At 28.2% G+C, this 17,701-nt stretch overlaps 1 protein-coding gene across 3 annotated transcripts in view; it reads right to left on the bottom strand.

Moving 5' to 3' along the window:
- Window positions 1-1,000: 1,000 nt before the first annotated feature.
- Window positions 1,001-17,701, bottom strand: part of LOC142321814 (uncharacterized) — a 39,647-nt gene continuing 22,946 nt past the window's right edge. Inside the window, exons 1-4 of one of the 3 annotated variants that reach the window (XM_075360224.1) lie at window positions 16,622-16,767; window positions 7,848-7,982; window positions 6,386-6,443; window positions 1,001-1,787 (exon numbers count right to left, since the gene is read on the bottom strand). In XM_075360224.1, the coding sequence (XP_075216339.1) occupies window positions 1,651-1,787; window positions 6,386-6,443; window positions 7,848-7,961 (309 nt within the window). In that variant the 5' untranslated portion in view covers window positions 7,962-7,982; window positions 16,622-16,767 and the 3' untranslated portion in view covers window positions 1,001-1,650. Of the gene's footprint in view, window positions 1,788-6,385; window positions 6,444-7,847; window positions 7,983-16,621; window positions 16,768-17,701 lie in introns of those variants that run through there. The other 2 variants (XM_075360223.1, XM_075360222.1) reach the window with 2 other exon arrangements.

The following is a 17,701-nucleotide window of genomic DNA, read 5'->3' as shown; positions in this document are numbered from 1 at the left end:
TAAAATCGCCAAGAACAAACATGATACGTGATTATCAAGTAAAATCTGAGGAAGAAAAAACAATGGTGAGAGCCATTTTTGATAATTACTTCAAGTTTTCAGATATAAGTAACAAAATTCAAAAATCCAACAAGAAATAAAATTAAAAAAAAAAAAACGTGGGGCAGGAATTTGTTTATTACGTTTAAAATTTAAATTGCGTTTAATGCTTCGTTTGTAACAGATTTATAACAACCAAAACGTTAATAAAACTCATTTAACATTTTATTTAATAACCAGTAACAATGTATACAGATACTCTGGTAATATTTATAGGATCTAAATTATCCCCTACATGTTTAGAGGTGAAGGGATTATCCCTTTTTTTACCAGAAGTTTTATTTTAAGTAAGATATTGAAATTGCCAGCAACAAAATAATCTTACTTCAAGGAAATCTTCAAATTGTAGTTGATATTAACACTACGTTCAAGTCAACACACCTTTATTAAGAAAGAAGGAAAATTGTGATAGAAAATTGTCCATAACATAAATAATTAAAGGAATTAATAACAGATAATATTTTTTAAAACCTATGATTATTCTAAATGCATTCTATTTTTAATAAAAGATTCTATATTAACGAATATGTAATGAAATTCTACTTTTAAATTATTATGTTTGTTATCTTCCTCAAAATCTTTTAACTAATATGATTATTAGATTTATTTAAAACGGCTTCCACGATTTTTTTCTGTTGCTCTACTTTTTTCTATTTCATGCACCCGATACCAATTTCAGGATTAAGACAAAGTTTTTAATATTTTAATGGAAAAAATTGATGGGATACAACAGTTATAAAATTAGATAACCTTTCAGCAGTCGCACAAATATAAAGATTGTCGAATATATTGCTATTCCTTCATATATTAGTTAAAAATATTTATAACTGAAAGAAAAAGTAAATAATCATTAATGTACAAAAATTATTGCTTGATTATTGGCGATAAATTTATAAAAAACATATATTTAAAAAAGTTCAATAACATACATAAAAATTTATAAAATTTAACAAAAAAAAACAAAAATAAAATAACAACGTAATAATAATTATAATCAAGTATTTAGAATAAAATCTTTAATTCTTAGGCTAAATTAATTTCAATTATAACAAGTAATATATTAGTAATAGGCAATAATAATAATTTTATTAGGTGATGTAAAACATTTCTACAATATAAAAAAAAATATCTTAAATCACAAAAAAATAAGCTTTAAAATTGTTGATAATATTATAACGAAGGATGCAGGTAATTTAAATATTCCGTTTCATGGAATAAAAGGTAAAAAAAAAGAAAAGAAATTTAATAATTCCATAATGTATAGATTAGATTGTTTTTTTAATCATTGCTTACCTTATTTCGTATTTACATTCTGACAGACAACATCTTTAAGAGTTGTAAAGTTGTAGCTTTGCTATAGCCGAAATCGAATGAAACGACCTCTATTTCTTTTGTTAAACAAAAAGAATCTAGATTCCGTTGATGATAAAGTTATACTTATTTTAAATTAATTATAAGATTAATAATTTTATGAAATTTATTTATTATAATTTAGTAGTTCATCCAGATATAACCCTTCGTTTTATATTTATTTAAATAAACTTTATTCTTCTATTCTGTATCATAATCAGAATCAATCGGTCTACAGGCAGGTATCGGATTGCAAGGAGCTGCTACACAAGTCACTTTATGTAAATAACACTCTTTTCCGTGTGGACAGTGATGAAATGAGCAAGGTGAATGGTTACCTTAAACAAATATAAAAATTAAATGAAATAAAACTTTTATATATATATATATATATATATATATATATATATATATATACACGAGGTCTGTAAATAAAGTAATGAGACTAGTTCCTTTTTGGCAGCCAAAGTGGCAACATCGTAAAGTTACTAGCAAACGTATAATTATATGAACAGCTGATTTATATTAGGTATTAATATATTTAATCTATTGTTGCCACGTGAGACGTAAAAAAACTTTTTGTGAAACAAGTTCTGTTGCGCGTTACAAAAATGAGCAATACTAATTATGAACAACGTTGTGCAACCAAGTTTTGTGTTAAACTCGGTAAGAATGCTACTTAAACCCTTTCAAAATTGAAAAGAGCGTATGAAGATGACGCTCTATCACGAGCCCAAGTTTTTAGGTGGTTTAAAGCATTTTCAGTTGGCCGTGAATCAGTTGCGGACGATCCATGCTATAGAAGACCGTTAACGTCAAAAAGTGGCGACAACAATATTGAGCGAATCAGAGACTTGATACGGTACAATCGGAGATTGAAGTCTCAGAATGATTGCAGAAAAATTGAATTTGAACCGTATCACAGTCCATAAATTTTGACAAATGAATTGGACATGCAAAACGTTTGTGTAAAATTGATCCCAAAAAACCTCACTGTTGAACAGAAAAAACAACAGGGTGGAAGTGTGCCGCGATCTTCTATGGCAAATTTAAACTGATCCTGATTTTCTAAAAAATGTTATTACTGGTTATGAATTTTGAATATTTGAATAAGAGTACGACCCAGAAACAAAACGCCAGAGCAAGAAGTGGCACACTTCAAACTCACCACGTCCCAAAAAAGCAAAAATGAGCAAATCAAAATCATGGTAATTTGTTTCTTCGATAGTAATGGCATTGTCCATAAAGAGTTTTTACCTATAGGAGAGACAGTAAATCAATATGTCTACAGAGAAATTTTTGAAAGATTGCGGAAAAGTGTTGTCCGCGTGAGACTAGCATCAAAGTCAACTGGATGCTGTGTCATGACAATGCACTTTGTCATACTGCACTCTCAATTAATGAGTATTTGACAAAGAAAAACATTCCTGCAGTTCCTCAACCACCTTATTCACCTTTATTGAGTCCCTGCGACTTTTTCCTGTTACGGATTTTAAAAAAACACCTCAAAGGACACCATTTTGGAAGAGTAGAAAACATAAAAATTGTAACCGAACATCTGAAGAAAATTCCGGTTTCTGAGTTCCAATACTGCTACAAAGAGTGGGAAGACTGTTTGAAGCGTTGCATGGCTTCCCAAGGAAACTATTTCAAAGGTGGTAGAGTCCATGTATAATTGGATTGTAAATAAAAGGTTTCTCTGAACCAGTCTCATTACTTTATTTACAGACCTCATATATATATATATATATATATATATATATATTTAAAACATGAAATATATCTATTTACTTTTAATAGAATAATTTTTCTTCTTCTTACCTTTTACTATCAAACATAGTGAAATAGAGTTAATCTAGTACGGTATTAATCCTAGGTATTGCATTTGACAATAGAAAAAACATTAAAAAATATATGGTCAGTACTATTATATAGAAGAACATTAATTTGGTCTAACTGAACAAATAAAAAAGTTTTATTTTTCTTAAATACAAAAAAAAAATGTAGAAGTTTAATAATTTTTAAACTACTTGTACAAGAAATTATATACGAGTAGCGTTTTAGTCTATTATACAGTAATACCAAACTATTTAAAAATATATTATCTAACAGTGGTGTCTTCAGAGAAGTCCATGCAAAGTCAAGAGATGGCACTTGTAATACATTTCAGATGTCTTCCTTATTTTCCTGCATCTCTGCTAGGAGGTCAAATTAAAGTATGAAGCATTCATAATTCTGTTCCTGGCAGTCATTTGTCTCAATCAAATAATATGATTTATTAAAAATGGATGAAAGAAAATTTTTGGTGTTGATCAAACATTGTTTTTTAAAAGGCAAAACTGTATAGTAAACAAAAATCAAGCTGGATAAATATTATGATGAGTCAGCTTCATCGATTAAAGCAGCGTACAACTACAGTGTTGTTTTACAGCTGTAAGTGTTTTGGTTATTTCTGAAGTGGTCGTATTAGCACAAATGACATTGAATGTTTTGGATGGCCTGTCGAGGTACACAACTCTAGAGATTAATGAAAAAATCCATGATATGGGGATGGAAGATAGACAAGACTGAAAGTGAATGAGAATGCTAAATCAACAGGCATTTCAATGCCAGTTGTTGTTCCATATTTTATACAAATAATTACAAATACTAAAACTGCTCGCAAGATGGGTGCCACATTTGTCCTCAAATGTTCAAAAATGTGAACAAGTAAACATGATTTAGTAATATTCAATGTAATCGAGTGGAGTTTTGGGCACTATTTCATAATCGTTGATGAAACAGACACATCACTATCCAATGAATTGAAACCAAGGGGTAGTCAAAACTTTGGGTTGCAGTCAAGAAATTTGCTCCTAAGAAAGTGAAAACTACTCCATCAGCAGGCTATTTTCTTTTGAGATGCTCGTGGTATAATTTTCACTGAGATTCTAATGAGGGGTAAAAAGATAACTGGGCAATATTATGCATCTCTGCTGATCAACTAAATGAGAAGCTAAAGAAACAAAACTGTATTAGACAAAAAATAAGGTTTTTATCACAAAGTCAATATAAAATTTGAATTATCCTCAAAATTCTTCCACGACCTACCTACTCGGCAGAATTAACACCTTCGGAGTAATATTTGTTTCCAAATATGAAGAAGTGGTTTGCTGAAAAGATCTTTACACGAAGAGAAGAAGTTATTATAAAAACAAATCTTTGAAGACTTTCAAAGTGTAATAAATCACACTACAAGGATGCGATCAGAAGACTTGACATTGTTGGATTAAGTCTATAGATTTGAAAGAAGATTATGTTGATAATTAAAAAACTCTTTCCTGAAAAAATGTCTCTTCTTTATATTTAGAAAAATTTATTGAATACTTATTATTTTAAGTACCATAATTGTAATAGTTGTAGTAATTGTAACTGAGTGGATATGAACCAGATTCTTGGGTTTCTTAAAATCATGTTTTCAAAAATAACAAACATCTCATGATAGACCTACAAATGGAACATAGTTAAGTGGATTCCCATTGCTCCTTCACAGAGTCGAATATATAGCTAAATATTATCAGATCAAGCCCACCACACATGAGGTCCAGCCCTATAAGTCATTTCACTTTATTCATGACAATAACTGCCTTTCTTTATTTCTGTTTAGCCTGTGGAACTACCATAAGGTATTACTTCAGAGGATGAATGAGGATGATATGTACAATGACTTCCTGAAAGGTAAACATTATTACACTAAGAGAAAGCAATTTGACTGGTGGCTGTTGTAGACTGCCTTGAAGTAAAATTTTGCATAGTATACAATGTTTCAACTCAGCAAAGGAAATTATGTATGTACCTATAAAGTGATTAAAGAAAAAATAAAAAAATTCACAGAACAACTTTTGCAGCTACACTTATGGAAAAATTGTGACCAGAATCGATCGATCATTTCATCTTTGTTAACAAGTTGATGACTGCATTTGATTCAGATCATTAACTAGAGACGACAGCTCTCACTTAGATCAACAGGTGGTTCCAAAGTAATATTTTGGTTTACATCATACCATTCTTTGATTTATTATGTTGATGAACATACAGTAGGGTGAATTTGATTCATTTTCAGGATCAATGAGGGCCCATCACATCATTCATACTTAGCTCAGTTTGGTAATGTTTCCTATATAATAGTGTCTATAAAATGAATAATGAAACACAAAAAAAATCTATATTCCACTTTGGAATAAAAATATAAAGTGATGATGATGATGAAGATGCCTAAAAAAAATTACTGAGCTTATTATTACATAATGTAGTGTTCAATACATTTCATTAATTATAATTAATGCAATTACTATAAATAATTGAAGCACGAAAACGAAATTTCGGATAATACTCAGAAAATGATTAAATTAAAGAATTTAACAAAAATATTTTTATGTTATTAATTAACGTAAACAAATAACATGATTAATAATATAATTATTTGTAAGTTTACGAATAAGAAATATATTTATTCGAATACATAAATATGAATATGAATTTGTTAAATTTATTTCTTTGTACTCTGTTTAGAGTTATTCAACGTAGTGCATCATTTTGCCAACAGAATGCAGTTGATATCCTAACCAGAACTGGTTCGTGAGATAAAAATACTTTCTTGTCTTTGCGCGATACGTTTATATGAATATTTTTTTAATGAACATATTTATTTTATTCAAAATAAGAATTTTTCTTATTTTCTTTTTCTGCTTATGACCTTCATTAATATTATCTTCTATGATTATAATTTTTTTAAATGCACGGGTTATGATTTAAATTGTTCAGTTTAAAGTCAAAGTCACAACATTAATTATTTGGACAATGTATACAGGAAGCCGATAAGTAATTTTTGTGTGCTTGTTTCATTGGGAAATAAAGTTTCAAATTTTCTGTTATTTGCGTATTTTTTAACACTCACAATTTGAACATTTATTGTTTTGGCAACAACCACTGCAACATTCTTCCGGTTTAGAACACTGAAACAAAAACCAAATTAAATTGAAAACCTAATAACACGCCATCAAAATGTATCTCAAAACAAAAGCAGAAAACTGTCTACTACAAATAAAATCTAAAATACCTTCTGCAGATAGCAGATACTATCTCAATCAATCAATTTTTAACGAAATAATTTTTTTAAACAGCACCGGTATATTAATTTAAAAAATTAATTTTTATAGCTCTTAAATTTAATTAAAGTATACGTAAACGAAATATATTTTACTTTCATTTAAGTTGTATTATTTTATTCTAAAACATTACAGAAAAACTTTAAGATTTAAACGTAGTATATTTTTAACAATAAGAAAAGTTAGCAAGACTAACTTTTCAGCATTTTGGTGTTTCGATTAAAAACCGGTATAATTGTAAATAAACCCTTTTTTTCATAAGTTTCGACCGATTTTGATAAATATTAATATGTTTAGGTCATACGAGACACTGAAATTACTCGTATGAGTAATTTTCACAAAAATTATTTCACAAAAATCAGTTATTTTAAAGTTCATAATATTAATTTTTGCTACTTTAAAATTATTAGCTGAAAAGTCTTAATACTATGACATTTTCAAATTTCTACTTCACAATAAACTAAAAAAAGATTAAAAATAAAAATTTTCTCGCGAGATTTTTTTAAACAAAGAATATGTTTTTGTGAAATACCAAAAATTTAAACCACCTTTTATACATTTTCATGCAAATATTTGCTGTTATTCTAAAAATAAGTTGTACAATTAAATTATCCATTACCCTTCGAGCTTTACACAGGAGTATCAGTTTTTTTTTTGGGGGGGGGCTGGATAATAATCACAGTTAGAAACCAAAAACCACCCGTTCTTTTTTAGTAACTGAATTTTTACCGAAGATTACTCCTTATAAGACTATTTATTTGTGGAAATAGTTTTCTAAGAAGTACAAGATACGATTCCTGTGCGTATACGGATTATTGTAAATGCTTGTGCAGAGTAACTGAAAAGAACGTGTAAGACCATACACTGAACAGTAACTGGATATATATATATTGAATTTATTTTAATGAACGTTAATGTACAAAAAAATGAATGAGGTTTTAACATAATTAGTTTTATTCTTTCTATTTTTATTTTTTCTTCTTTCTACAAAAAAAAAATTGTACAAAACTCCTTAGAAAGTAGAATAAATAAATAAATAAATACAGGAAAATAATAAAAAATTAAACAAAAAATAAATTATTGTCATTCTCTTAGACCTCTAAATCTTGTGTAACTGTATATGCATACCTTCTACTACCAAAATTACTTGTTTATATATATATATTTATAAAAAACATTAGCGTTAACGTATGCGTGGTAAGAATTTTTAGCCTATCTACAATTACTATTAGTATCTTTTCTTTTACTTACAGATTTTTCAATTTGGCCACAGACAGCTGACGGTTTTGAATCTGAAATCGCAACTGCAGCAAATGTAACCGACATGGCGGCCACAAATACGAGTGTATGTAATGTTAAATGCATCACAGAAATAATTGTCGATACCTTGAAAGAAACATAAAAAAAATAATGACAATTTTTTTAAAAGTCAGATACAAAATATATAATTATCATCAACGTATCAGCAGTATGTCAAATTATTCTACTGTGTTCTTTCTTAACTTACTGGGTGCCATCTTCTAACTTGAGTCTAGAGTGATAAAGTTGTAAGTTGTATGAGATGTGGTAGAGGTGTAATTAAAAAGTAAAAATTTCATTTAAAAATTTATACGTAAATCTGCCAATATTAAGATATGAAACAACAGCGGCTGATAGATTATGATAAAACCTACCAATTGTTAGGGATGCAGGCTTATAGGTCAATTAATTGATCTTGACATCAATTTCTGACCTAAGTACGGTATCTTTTCATCTATCCCATCATCCTAATCAGTTGCCTTGTTAAAATAGCCCACATGTATAAATATTTCTTAGGTCATAATAATAGCCATTAGATTAAATAATATCATGATATCCAATAGTTGTGAGATCATAAAAATAAATTTTAAATGTTCGTTAATTATTTTATTGCGTATCTGGCTGTTATCTTCTCTCACGTGAAACTTTAATAAATATTATATTCATGAATACTTCCTTAAAATCGAACCTAACGTCCACATTTTCATCAGTGACCATATTTTTTTTATCGCAGAAATAAAAATTTAAAAAAAAAGGTACTTACGTATTAACGCCACCGCAGCTACAGCTTTATTTAAAAACAAAGTAGTCAATCGGATTTCGGTGGAAATTGAACAGTCTCTTTATTAATTTTAATAAATGGTTATTTATATTTATTTAATTTATAAATATAATTTAACCAAACTTAACCTACGCTCGCTTCGCTCGCTAACCTTGACTAATTAACACAGTAATTTTTTGAGTATTTATTTAATAAATTCAGTAATTATTGCAATTATTTATTATTTAAATAATCAAAACACTCCTGCTAATTAGTCGAGGTTAGCGAGCGAAGCGAGCGTAGGTTAAGTTTGGTTAAATTATATTTATAAAATAAACAAATATAAATAACCATTTATTAAAATTAATAAAGAGACTGTTCATTTTCCACAGAAATCCGATTGACTATTTTGTTTTAAATAAAGCTGTAGCTGCGGTGGCGTTAATACGTAAGTACAAAAAAAATAGAAATTTAAAAATTTGGCTGAATTATAATTAAACAGATATCCAGTTACATATAACTCTATTAATCACAAAACATTTATAATCAATTACTAATTCCAGTATTCATTTTTAAACTTTTACTAACTTCCATAAATCAATAATTAACTCATTTTATTTTTTATTATATTATAATGAAAAACGATAAAATTTTAACAATCAAATTCAGCTGATTAATAAATTGGCTGAAATTTTTAAACCCGTATAATTATAAAATATAATACAATTACCTTTAAAAATTCGGATTTTAGTAGTAGTAGTAGATCACATTTCATAAAAAATTTTTGTCAGAAATATCATTAAATAATAATGAAAATTTATCTATCTTCAATGCATTTTCATTCTTCTGAAATAAATTTCAGACTGTTCACCTTTAACTAAATTCAGACAACCTAACTTACTTAGTTTTATTATGAATGAAATGTTAATACTGTGTCACGAATGACAGGAGTTAATCTCTCACCATATTTGTTCAAATAATCCATTTTTATCTACACAACTACTCGTATAAGAACAAATTTAAAAGCTCCCTTCGCGTACCAAATTCATGCCTACTCTAATGTTTTACTGATGCCCACATCAAATCCATAGTTCTGTGTTTGTTTTTTTTTTTAGACTAAACGGACAGCAAAGACTTAGCTATTTTAATTTACAGGCTGAACTGTTTGAAAGAAACAAACGTTAATTCAAATAGTTGTCCGCACAAAATGATTTCTGGGTATAAAGTTTTAAGACGATCTACGTGAGAGAAGATTTATAATAATTTATTTTTACTTAAATCACAAAAGAAATACAACGTTATTATTGCATAAATGAGAAAATCCTGGGCATAACCCAATGTTATATGTATTTTACAAAGAAAAAAATACCAGTCTTTTAGCTAACTAACTATAAATTCTGGAAAAAAAATTCAGTACATCAACCAAACTCGGTCGGAATTCAGTACAAAAATATATGTATGTAAAATTTTATTTGTTGAATCAGCGACTTTCAGATATTATCTTGTTAATCGTTTTAACAGAAAGTCGAAAGAGCTAATTCTATTATTATTATTACCGCTTTTTAAATACAAAAAATTACTTGAATTATTAGCAAAAGAAGTAGTGTTATTTTTTCCTCTATCACATTAGACACCATATAAAAATAATTAAATCTGTTGTAATTAAAAGGAATAAATATAAAAAAGCAAGATTTTTTTTATAAAATTAAAGTGCGATACAAATTACTGAAATGTAACATGAAAGGGAACTTTAGAAATCAGACTTAATAATAATAATACATAAGAAAACTATGTACATAATATTGTTTTATTGCATTTCAAAGAATAGTGATGCGAATGCAAAACCTTAGGTGTAAAAGTTCGACTGGATAGAAAAATATCCAAAAAATGTACAACCTTCCACTGTAAAAAAAATTGCTAATATTTCTTTTAAAGCTTTTATAAGCCTGTTAATTTTTCTACGGCTGTCAATAGTTATTTATTGCATTAGATCCGGCTCTAACGTCTTTCATATTTATTTATTTATTAACTTCATTTACATATTTAATAAAAATAAAGTCGACAAAAAAATGGTAATGATATTTTACTGAATGAAAATGTTAATCAGAATTAAGGTTAAGTGGGTATAAATTCAGCTCTTCTAATATTGAAACGCATTTACCAAAAGGTAATGATGAGTTTATTAATTCTGTGCAATTTTTAATCGATATTAAAAATATTAATCCCGCTAGGAATAACAACTTCGATTACACAGGTGGTATTCAACTCGAAAATATAACAACTCACATTTTTTCACACTAAACTATTTCTGTCAAGAAGTTTCGAGTTCTACACCTCATAAGAGATACTTTATAATAATTTAAAAATACAATTTTATGTTAAATAAATGGAAAACCCAAACATCTGTTATATAGCTTTAAATGGAAAAAAAAACCACTAATTTTTTAACGATCTTAAAAGATGAATATTTTAATAAAACAATTGATTAATACATTTAAAAAAAAAAGTCTTTCGAAATATTTTTTAATATTAAAAAAAATTAATATTAAGCTTCTCACTTAAATGCGAAAGTTTGTTTGCCTGTTGTTTGTATCGTCACGTAAGAACCAACAGACCGATCCCCTTCAAATTTGCAGGACACATATGTGATACCCCAGGGAAGGTTTTAAGCCTTAGATCAAGGCCTTAGTTCTCTTGAAGGTGAAGTTGCGAATTAAAAATATTCATTAAAGAAAAAAAATCCGTTTAATTCATTATTATATTTCTGTCACCGTGGCAACTGAAATAGGTTGTGCAGTTTTCCTCGTCAAAGGTCTGTGTACTTCAGTTTCCATTGTTACTACTATTCTGTCTTTTGTAATCGAGTTTTTTTTCAGGTTTCTATAAAGCCAAAATGCCTTAACTGTTATTTATCATTATTATTCTTACAACCATGAGAGTAACGAACGACCATGAGGTCCAGAGAGCGAAGCCTTCTGGACAGACGAGAATGGCCAGCGAAGTGAGATTTGTGGTCCTGGGTTCGGTCCCGTGAGCCGAGGAGGGACTAGGAATCCCCTAGGTCGGTTCCGGGGATCTAGGGAGAGCTCCCTGGCTAGACCGACCGGCTAATAAAAATAAAATAAAAAATATAACAAAAAATAAATATATAATAGTTATACACTTCCATTTCAGAAATCTTTCTATACATATTTTTTAATTCAATGAAAGAATAAAATTTAATTAAGATCTTGTAAAAATATTTCAGATTCATACTTTTTTATTATACTATGAAGTGTGTACACTATAGTGGTACATAATCATCAATTTAACTGCGTTAAAAAATTAAATCTTCATACATCAGTATATTTTATAGAAATTTAGAGAAAATACAAATATTTTATTTGCTGAAATCGGCGGAGTGGTAGCGACTCGGCTCCCCCGCGCCGGGATCCGGTGATCCCGGGTTTGAATCCCCCGATAAGCCATGATAATTTTTCATATACTACAAAATTCCATTTTTACATCTCACGCACACGCTTTTAAGCTTATGTGGCAAAAAAAACTACAAATTCTGAAAAAATCGGTATCTATGCGATATATATTTATAAATAATGTTATTATGTTGTATGAGGGACTTATCCCCTAATAGAAGGTCGAGCTAGCAAATTATATAATTACTATCACTTTTTGATTACAAAAAAAATTACACTTAAATCTTTTATTACAATTTTTTTTAACTTTTACTACTTCCCACATCTCATAATTAATTACAAAAAATGTTTTTGATGAGATAAGTCACAGCCATGAATAACAGGAACTAGATTTAAAATTCAACGCAGAAATTATCTCACTGAAAAGTATCGATTAACAGTTTAACAATATCGATAAACCTCTAGAGTATATACTGTGCGAATATATGTTAAATTTATTAACATAAACTAATCATTAATTTATTTTAAAATAGAGAGTTCAGTTGGAAATATTGCGGGGAAAACATTTCCAATCTTTAATTACGGCTTATTTTTTAATTAGTATGTAAATAAGATAGATCGTTAAATATAAAAATATTAAAAATCGACTGCAATAAAAAATGTTGAGCCAATAATACTTTACATAAAAATGATTTCTCGGAACCAATACAATTGTATTCAAATCTTTTTTATTCAACGTTAATATAATTTACATTATAAAAAAGCATAAAATTTATTTAAGGCAATAAAATGTTATTAAGAGCTATTTCATGGCAATAGTACAAACATAACCAAAGTAATCTATAAATAACTACCTTTGTCAATAATCTAGGCTTATTTTACGACCTTGAATAGAATTTTTCATGAGGAATTAATACTACATGTTCTATACTAACACTTAAATAACAAACAAATATAAGTAACACGACATGAATCGCGTGAGATCTTTTCTTCTAACAATTCCCTGTTAAATGAGGATGTAAAACAATCACATTAATTAACCTATAAAAATGATGTCATTCAAGTCTTAATAATATATTTTGTTGCTAATTTTTACAAGCTACATAATAATTTCTTATCAAAATTAAATTAATAAATAAAAAACCTGTAATAAGATGTTAGCTTCTAGTTACTGGGGGAGAGGAACGAGACAAATAAATAGAATAAAGGATTATTCTAAATTTGTGTGTACTAAAGATCAGACTTTACCCGATAAGCGCCTAAGGCCTTAAGCTAGGCTTTTAGTACACCCACGGGAAATACCCTTGGATAGATCCATGTTTCATTTAACCCACTGAACACGATCTGGAAGTTATGGAAGGTGGGAATAGTTAAAAAAAAAGATCGATTTACTCATAAAGAGATCACAAATTGAGACGAACGAACACGACTTAAATTATGATTTAAGGTGTCTTAAATCTTCCACAATCGCTCATAATTCTTCCAGATACTGGATGTAGCCTTTCTTAAAGAGACCCTTCTCTTATCCTCAGAATGAATGACTTATATAATAATGTAACTGTATATAATAAACATTTTTAACCAGACCCCCCCCCCCCTTCACTGCAAAGTATGACAGATGATGCATAATATTTATAGCATAAGAAATATAAAACCTTGAATCTTATATATATTATACGATCACTACTTCTCCAGTATTTAAATTTAAACTTATTGAGACTGATACAAGAATATACAGGATTAACATGATACGTATTTATAAAATAAACAAATATATATATATATATATATATATATATATATATAATTTATAAATATAGTAGAAAATAATAAGAGAAACATAAATAGATGGGAATTATTAAGAAAATGGATAAAAAACGAATTTAATTTAGTATTTATAAAGATAATTTAATTGGAAATTATACCAATTACTCTGGTGGTTAAAAAATTGTAATATCTTGCACAATTTACAAACACAAATCTCGTCCCCTGTACTTCTGTCACCAAAATAATTCATAAGATTGAAACCTTACAACACACATAGATAGAACATATAATAGATGGATAAATATATTTTTTTATTTCTTAGAAAATCAAATTTAATTAAGAGTGTTATTAAAATTTAAATACTATAAAATAAGATGAATTCAATCGATCGAAAAGTGCGCGAGCTAGAAGTGATAGTCGCAAAACTAATAAGATCCAAAGGGATTTTTCCGATTAATTTTTTTTGTTTAAAAATGTGTGATTTTCTTAAAAGAGACTTTTCTAAACGGTTCGTACTTCTTTAAATTAAATATTAAAGCTAAATAAATGTAAAATAAAAATCTGTAATAAAAAAGAAAAAAACTTAAATACAAAATTAAAGTTACAAAACCATATATTTATTAAACTACATTTTACTTAAGATTAAACGGGAAATTAATATCTTGTAATTTGTAAAAAATAAATAAAATAATAATCCCATTTTAATTATATTATTATTAACATACGCAATAATTACATAAATGATAAAAAACAAAATAGTACACAAATAAAAAAAAATCCCTTTCGGCACGCTGAAAGGCAGAGGTAGATTTCACCGGTGCTAAGTAGGGAAAAAATAGACTTCCATCTTACAGTTAAGAAAAACTTTTAATTTACTCAATACGACAATGGCTGCATATGAAAAAAAGTTTCACATGTTTAGGATACGACAAGCCCCATCTTCTTACAATTCCAGCAAATTTTGGTCATCCCTAGCCGTTAGGGTTGGTCATATCAAGAACTGTTTCAGAAAAGTTTTAGGTAATGTTTAGAGAACTCTTTAATCTCTTAAAATGTAAATATCTTTAATCTCTTTAAATAGATTTGATACTGTGGATATTAAGGGAGGTATGATTTTTTTTTTTGTTTTCGAAACCCAATTTTTTCCTCTCCTTGTAACTTATGTAACTTTACTTACATAAGTTTTAGGCCCTTATCCAAAACATAGTAGAAATTTTAAACGAAATCGATAGTTACTTAATAAGAAAGTTATAGCGATATTTTTCGAAAAAAACTCCCCATTTCCATCCCCATGGTCCGATTTTTCCCATTAACAAACTCGAACGAGATTTTGGGACGAGTTATTTTTAAGGAACAATTTTAAAGTAATGGGCGCAAAATTACGGCAGTTATAGTTTCCACAAGAAAGTGAAATACATATATAAATGTATAGTTAAAGTTTGAGCTCACGGTGGTTTTGGGGTCTGGGGAATATGAAACGCGAAGATATGTCGAAATTTTCCGGAAGTCGAATCATGGTACCCATTAAAATAGGTAGCTTTCTTATGACCTCTACCAAAAACCTAGAGTTAAATATATAAATTAAATATGGATGATCGATCAGTTAATAAGCCTAATTTAATTTCATTTATTATTTCATAATTATTTATTTACAGTTTATATATACTAAACAACAAAAAATAATAACAGTCATTGTATTTTACAAAAAATAATAACTACAACAAATAAACGATATTAACGAAAAAGTATACAATAGGTATGCATTAAAAGTGTTACATTGTCATTTTAACGCTACGGAAATCAACCGAATATAAAATTACACTCGTATAAAAAGGATTCCTAATGCAGTACGATTAGTTTACATTTAAGCTGATGTTTATTTCGGAGTAGTAATAAAAATAATAATTCTGAAGAATATATTCTGCTAGACAAAACAATTAAAGGTTGACTGATACTGTTTTGTATTCTCATGTTGGATACCGCATGAAGTATTCGTTAAATATAATGAATTAGCTAACCTTCAACGCGAAGGAAGGATGCAACTTTACAAAGCTGAAACCGTATCTACTATGTGAACAACTGTAGCTTGTCAGCAGTTCCTTACAATAACATGTACAATATTAAATTAGTACAACACTTCAGCAAAAACAATAAATTTTAGAGTACGTGATGCCAATTCTGATAATGTTAGGCGAGTTACAATGTAGTATTAAATATTAATGATTTTTCTATAGATCAATTTTCCCTGTGAAACCTTATTATTAATTACGAATGATATTTGTTTTTCGGGAAATAAATTGTATATGAGAAAAAAATTAGCTGTGGATCCACACTCCTGTATAATAATTTCAAACTCTGATACATCAAAGAAAAAGCAGTTTAATGTCAGAAATTCCTCATGTAAGTTCCGCCTACAATCACTTAAATCATAATTTGCAAGATATATATAAAGTAACTACAAATAATAATTTTCATAATAAAACTTTCATCATTCGTTTCGTCCTTGTAACATTGTTGTAAATGAATTAACAGCAATTGCAGTACAGCAGAACGACATAAAATAAGGCATCTATGCCTTATACCATAGATGCTTAAAATTTACTTGATTCTTCAAACAGCATAATCTACATATTTAAGAATATAATCTAAAACTGCTGGCTGTTTTACTACATAAATAAAGGAAATTTCGTCGGTGTAAAAAAACGATAATAAAATTAAAACGATAATAAATTCTGATTACGCTATACTATATCTGTGCAAAAACAAAATGATTAATAACCTCTTACCTAGTTACCAAATATTTCAAGTTCATTTCATTCTTGGACAATGTACATTTAAATAAACGTATTATATTTAGTTACAAAAACTGTTTAAATCAATAGATCAATTAAAAACGTTAACCTTACTTCACGATAAACACTGTCACTCAATACGGTGTAGCAAATGATTGTTTCGTACCTGTTGCAACAGGTCTGTGAACGCACATAGTTATAGTCAGTGGGAGAAGAGCATGCGCATTATATACGCCAACAATTATTAAGGTAGTTCTGCGTCCATGTAATCTTTTAAACTAATAACTTCATAGTTATATTTCTATAAATGTATACACATTATTTCGCTTAACAAATAGAATAATGTTATTAGTTATTTTTAATCGCTGTTCATAATTGTTTATTTAATAAATAATAAAAAACCTATACCTGAAAATACAAACGTAACTTATATTTTAAAAACAATACTAATTATTTTATTATTGATTAAAAAATATAGATTTTTAAAATAATATCAAATTAGGCTGACAAAGAATTGTGTGCGCGCGCACGCGTGTAAGTATATATATATATATATATATATATATATATATATATATATATATATGTGTGTGTGTGTGTGTGTGTGTGTGTGTGTGTGTGTGTGTGTGTGTGTGTGTGTGTGTGTGTGTGTGTGTGTGTGTGTGTGTGTGTGTGTGTGTGTGTGTGTGTGTGCACACGCGCGCGCAAATACAGCATGCCTCATAAATCTTTACAGATTTCAAATAAAATCATATGCCCTCAGATTCTTTAAAATATCATAATAGCAGAATAATTATGATCCAGGATAACTATTTTTATTTACCCGGTTATAGTTATATTACTATTGCAGCAGCAAAACTATAAAGGAAAAATATCTATATAATGGCCACCTTTTTGGATACCGAAATTTTTATAAACATCGACTTTTAAGATCCCTTAGTCCAAAAAACAAAACAATTTATATAAATCTTCAGAAGATGTACGAATATGTACATGTGTTGGCCTGTTCCTTTTTTTTATTAATACCTACACAGATTTAGAATAAATTCTTTGAAAATGACTCAAAACGTTTCT

This window comes from Lycorma delicatula, chromosome 3, assembly GCF_047948215.1.
Source record: "Lycorma delicatula isolate Av1 chromosome 3, ASM4794821v1, whole genome shotgun sequence".
NCBI classification, from domain to species: domain Eukaryota; kingdom Metazoa; phylum Arthropoda; class Insecta; order Hemiptera; family Fulgoridae; genus Lycorma; species Lycorma delicatula.
The sequence above is the reverse complement of the archived record's forward strand: the minus strand, read 5'-3'. Positions and strand labels throughout refer to the sequence as shown.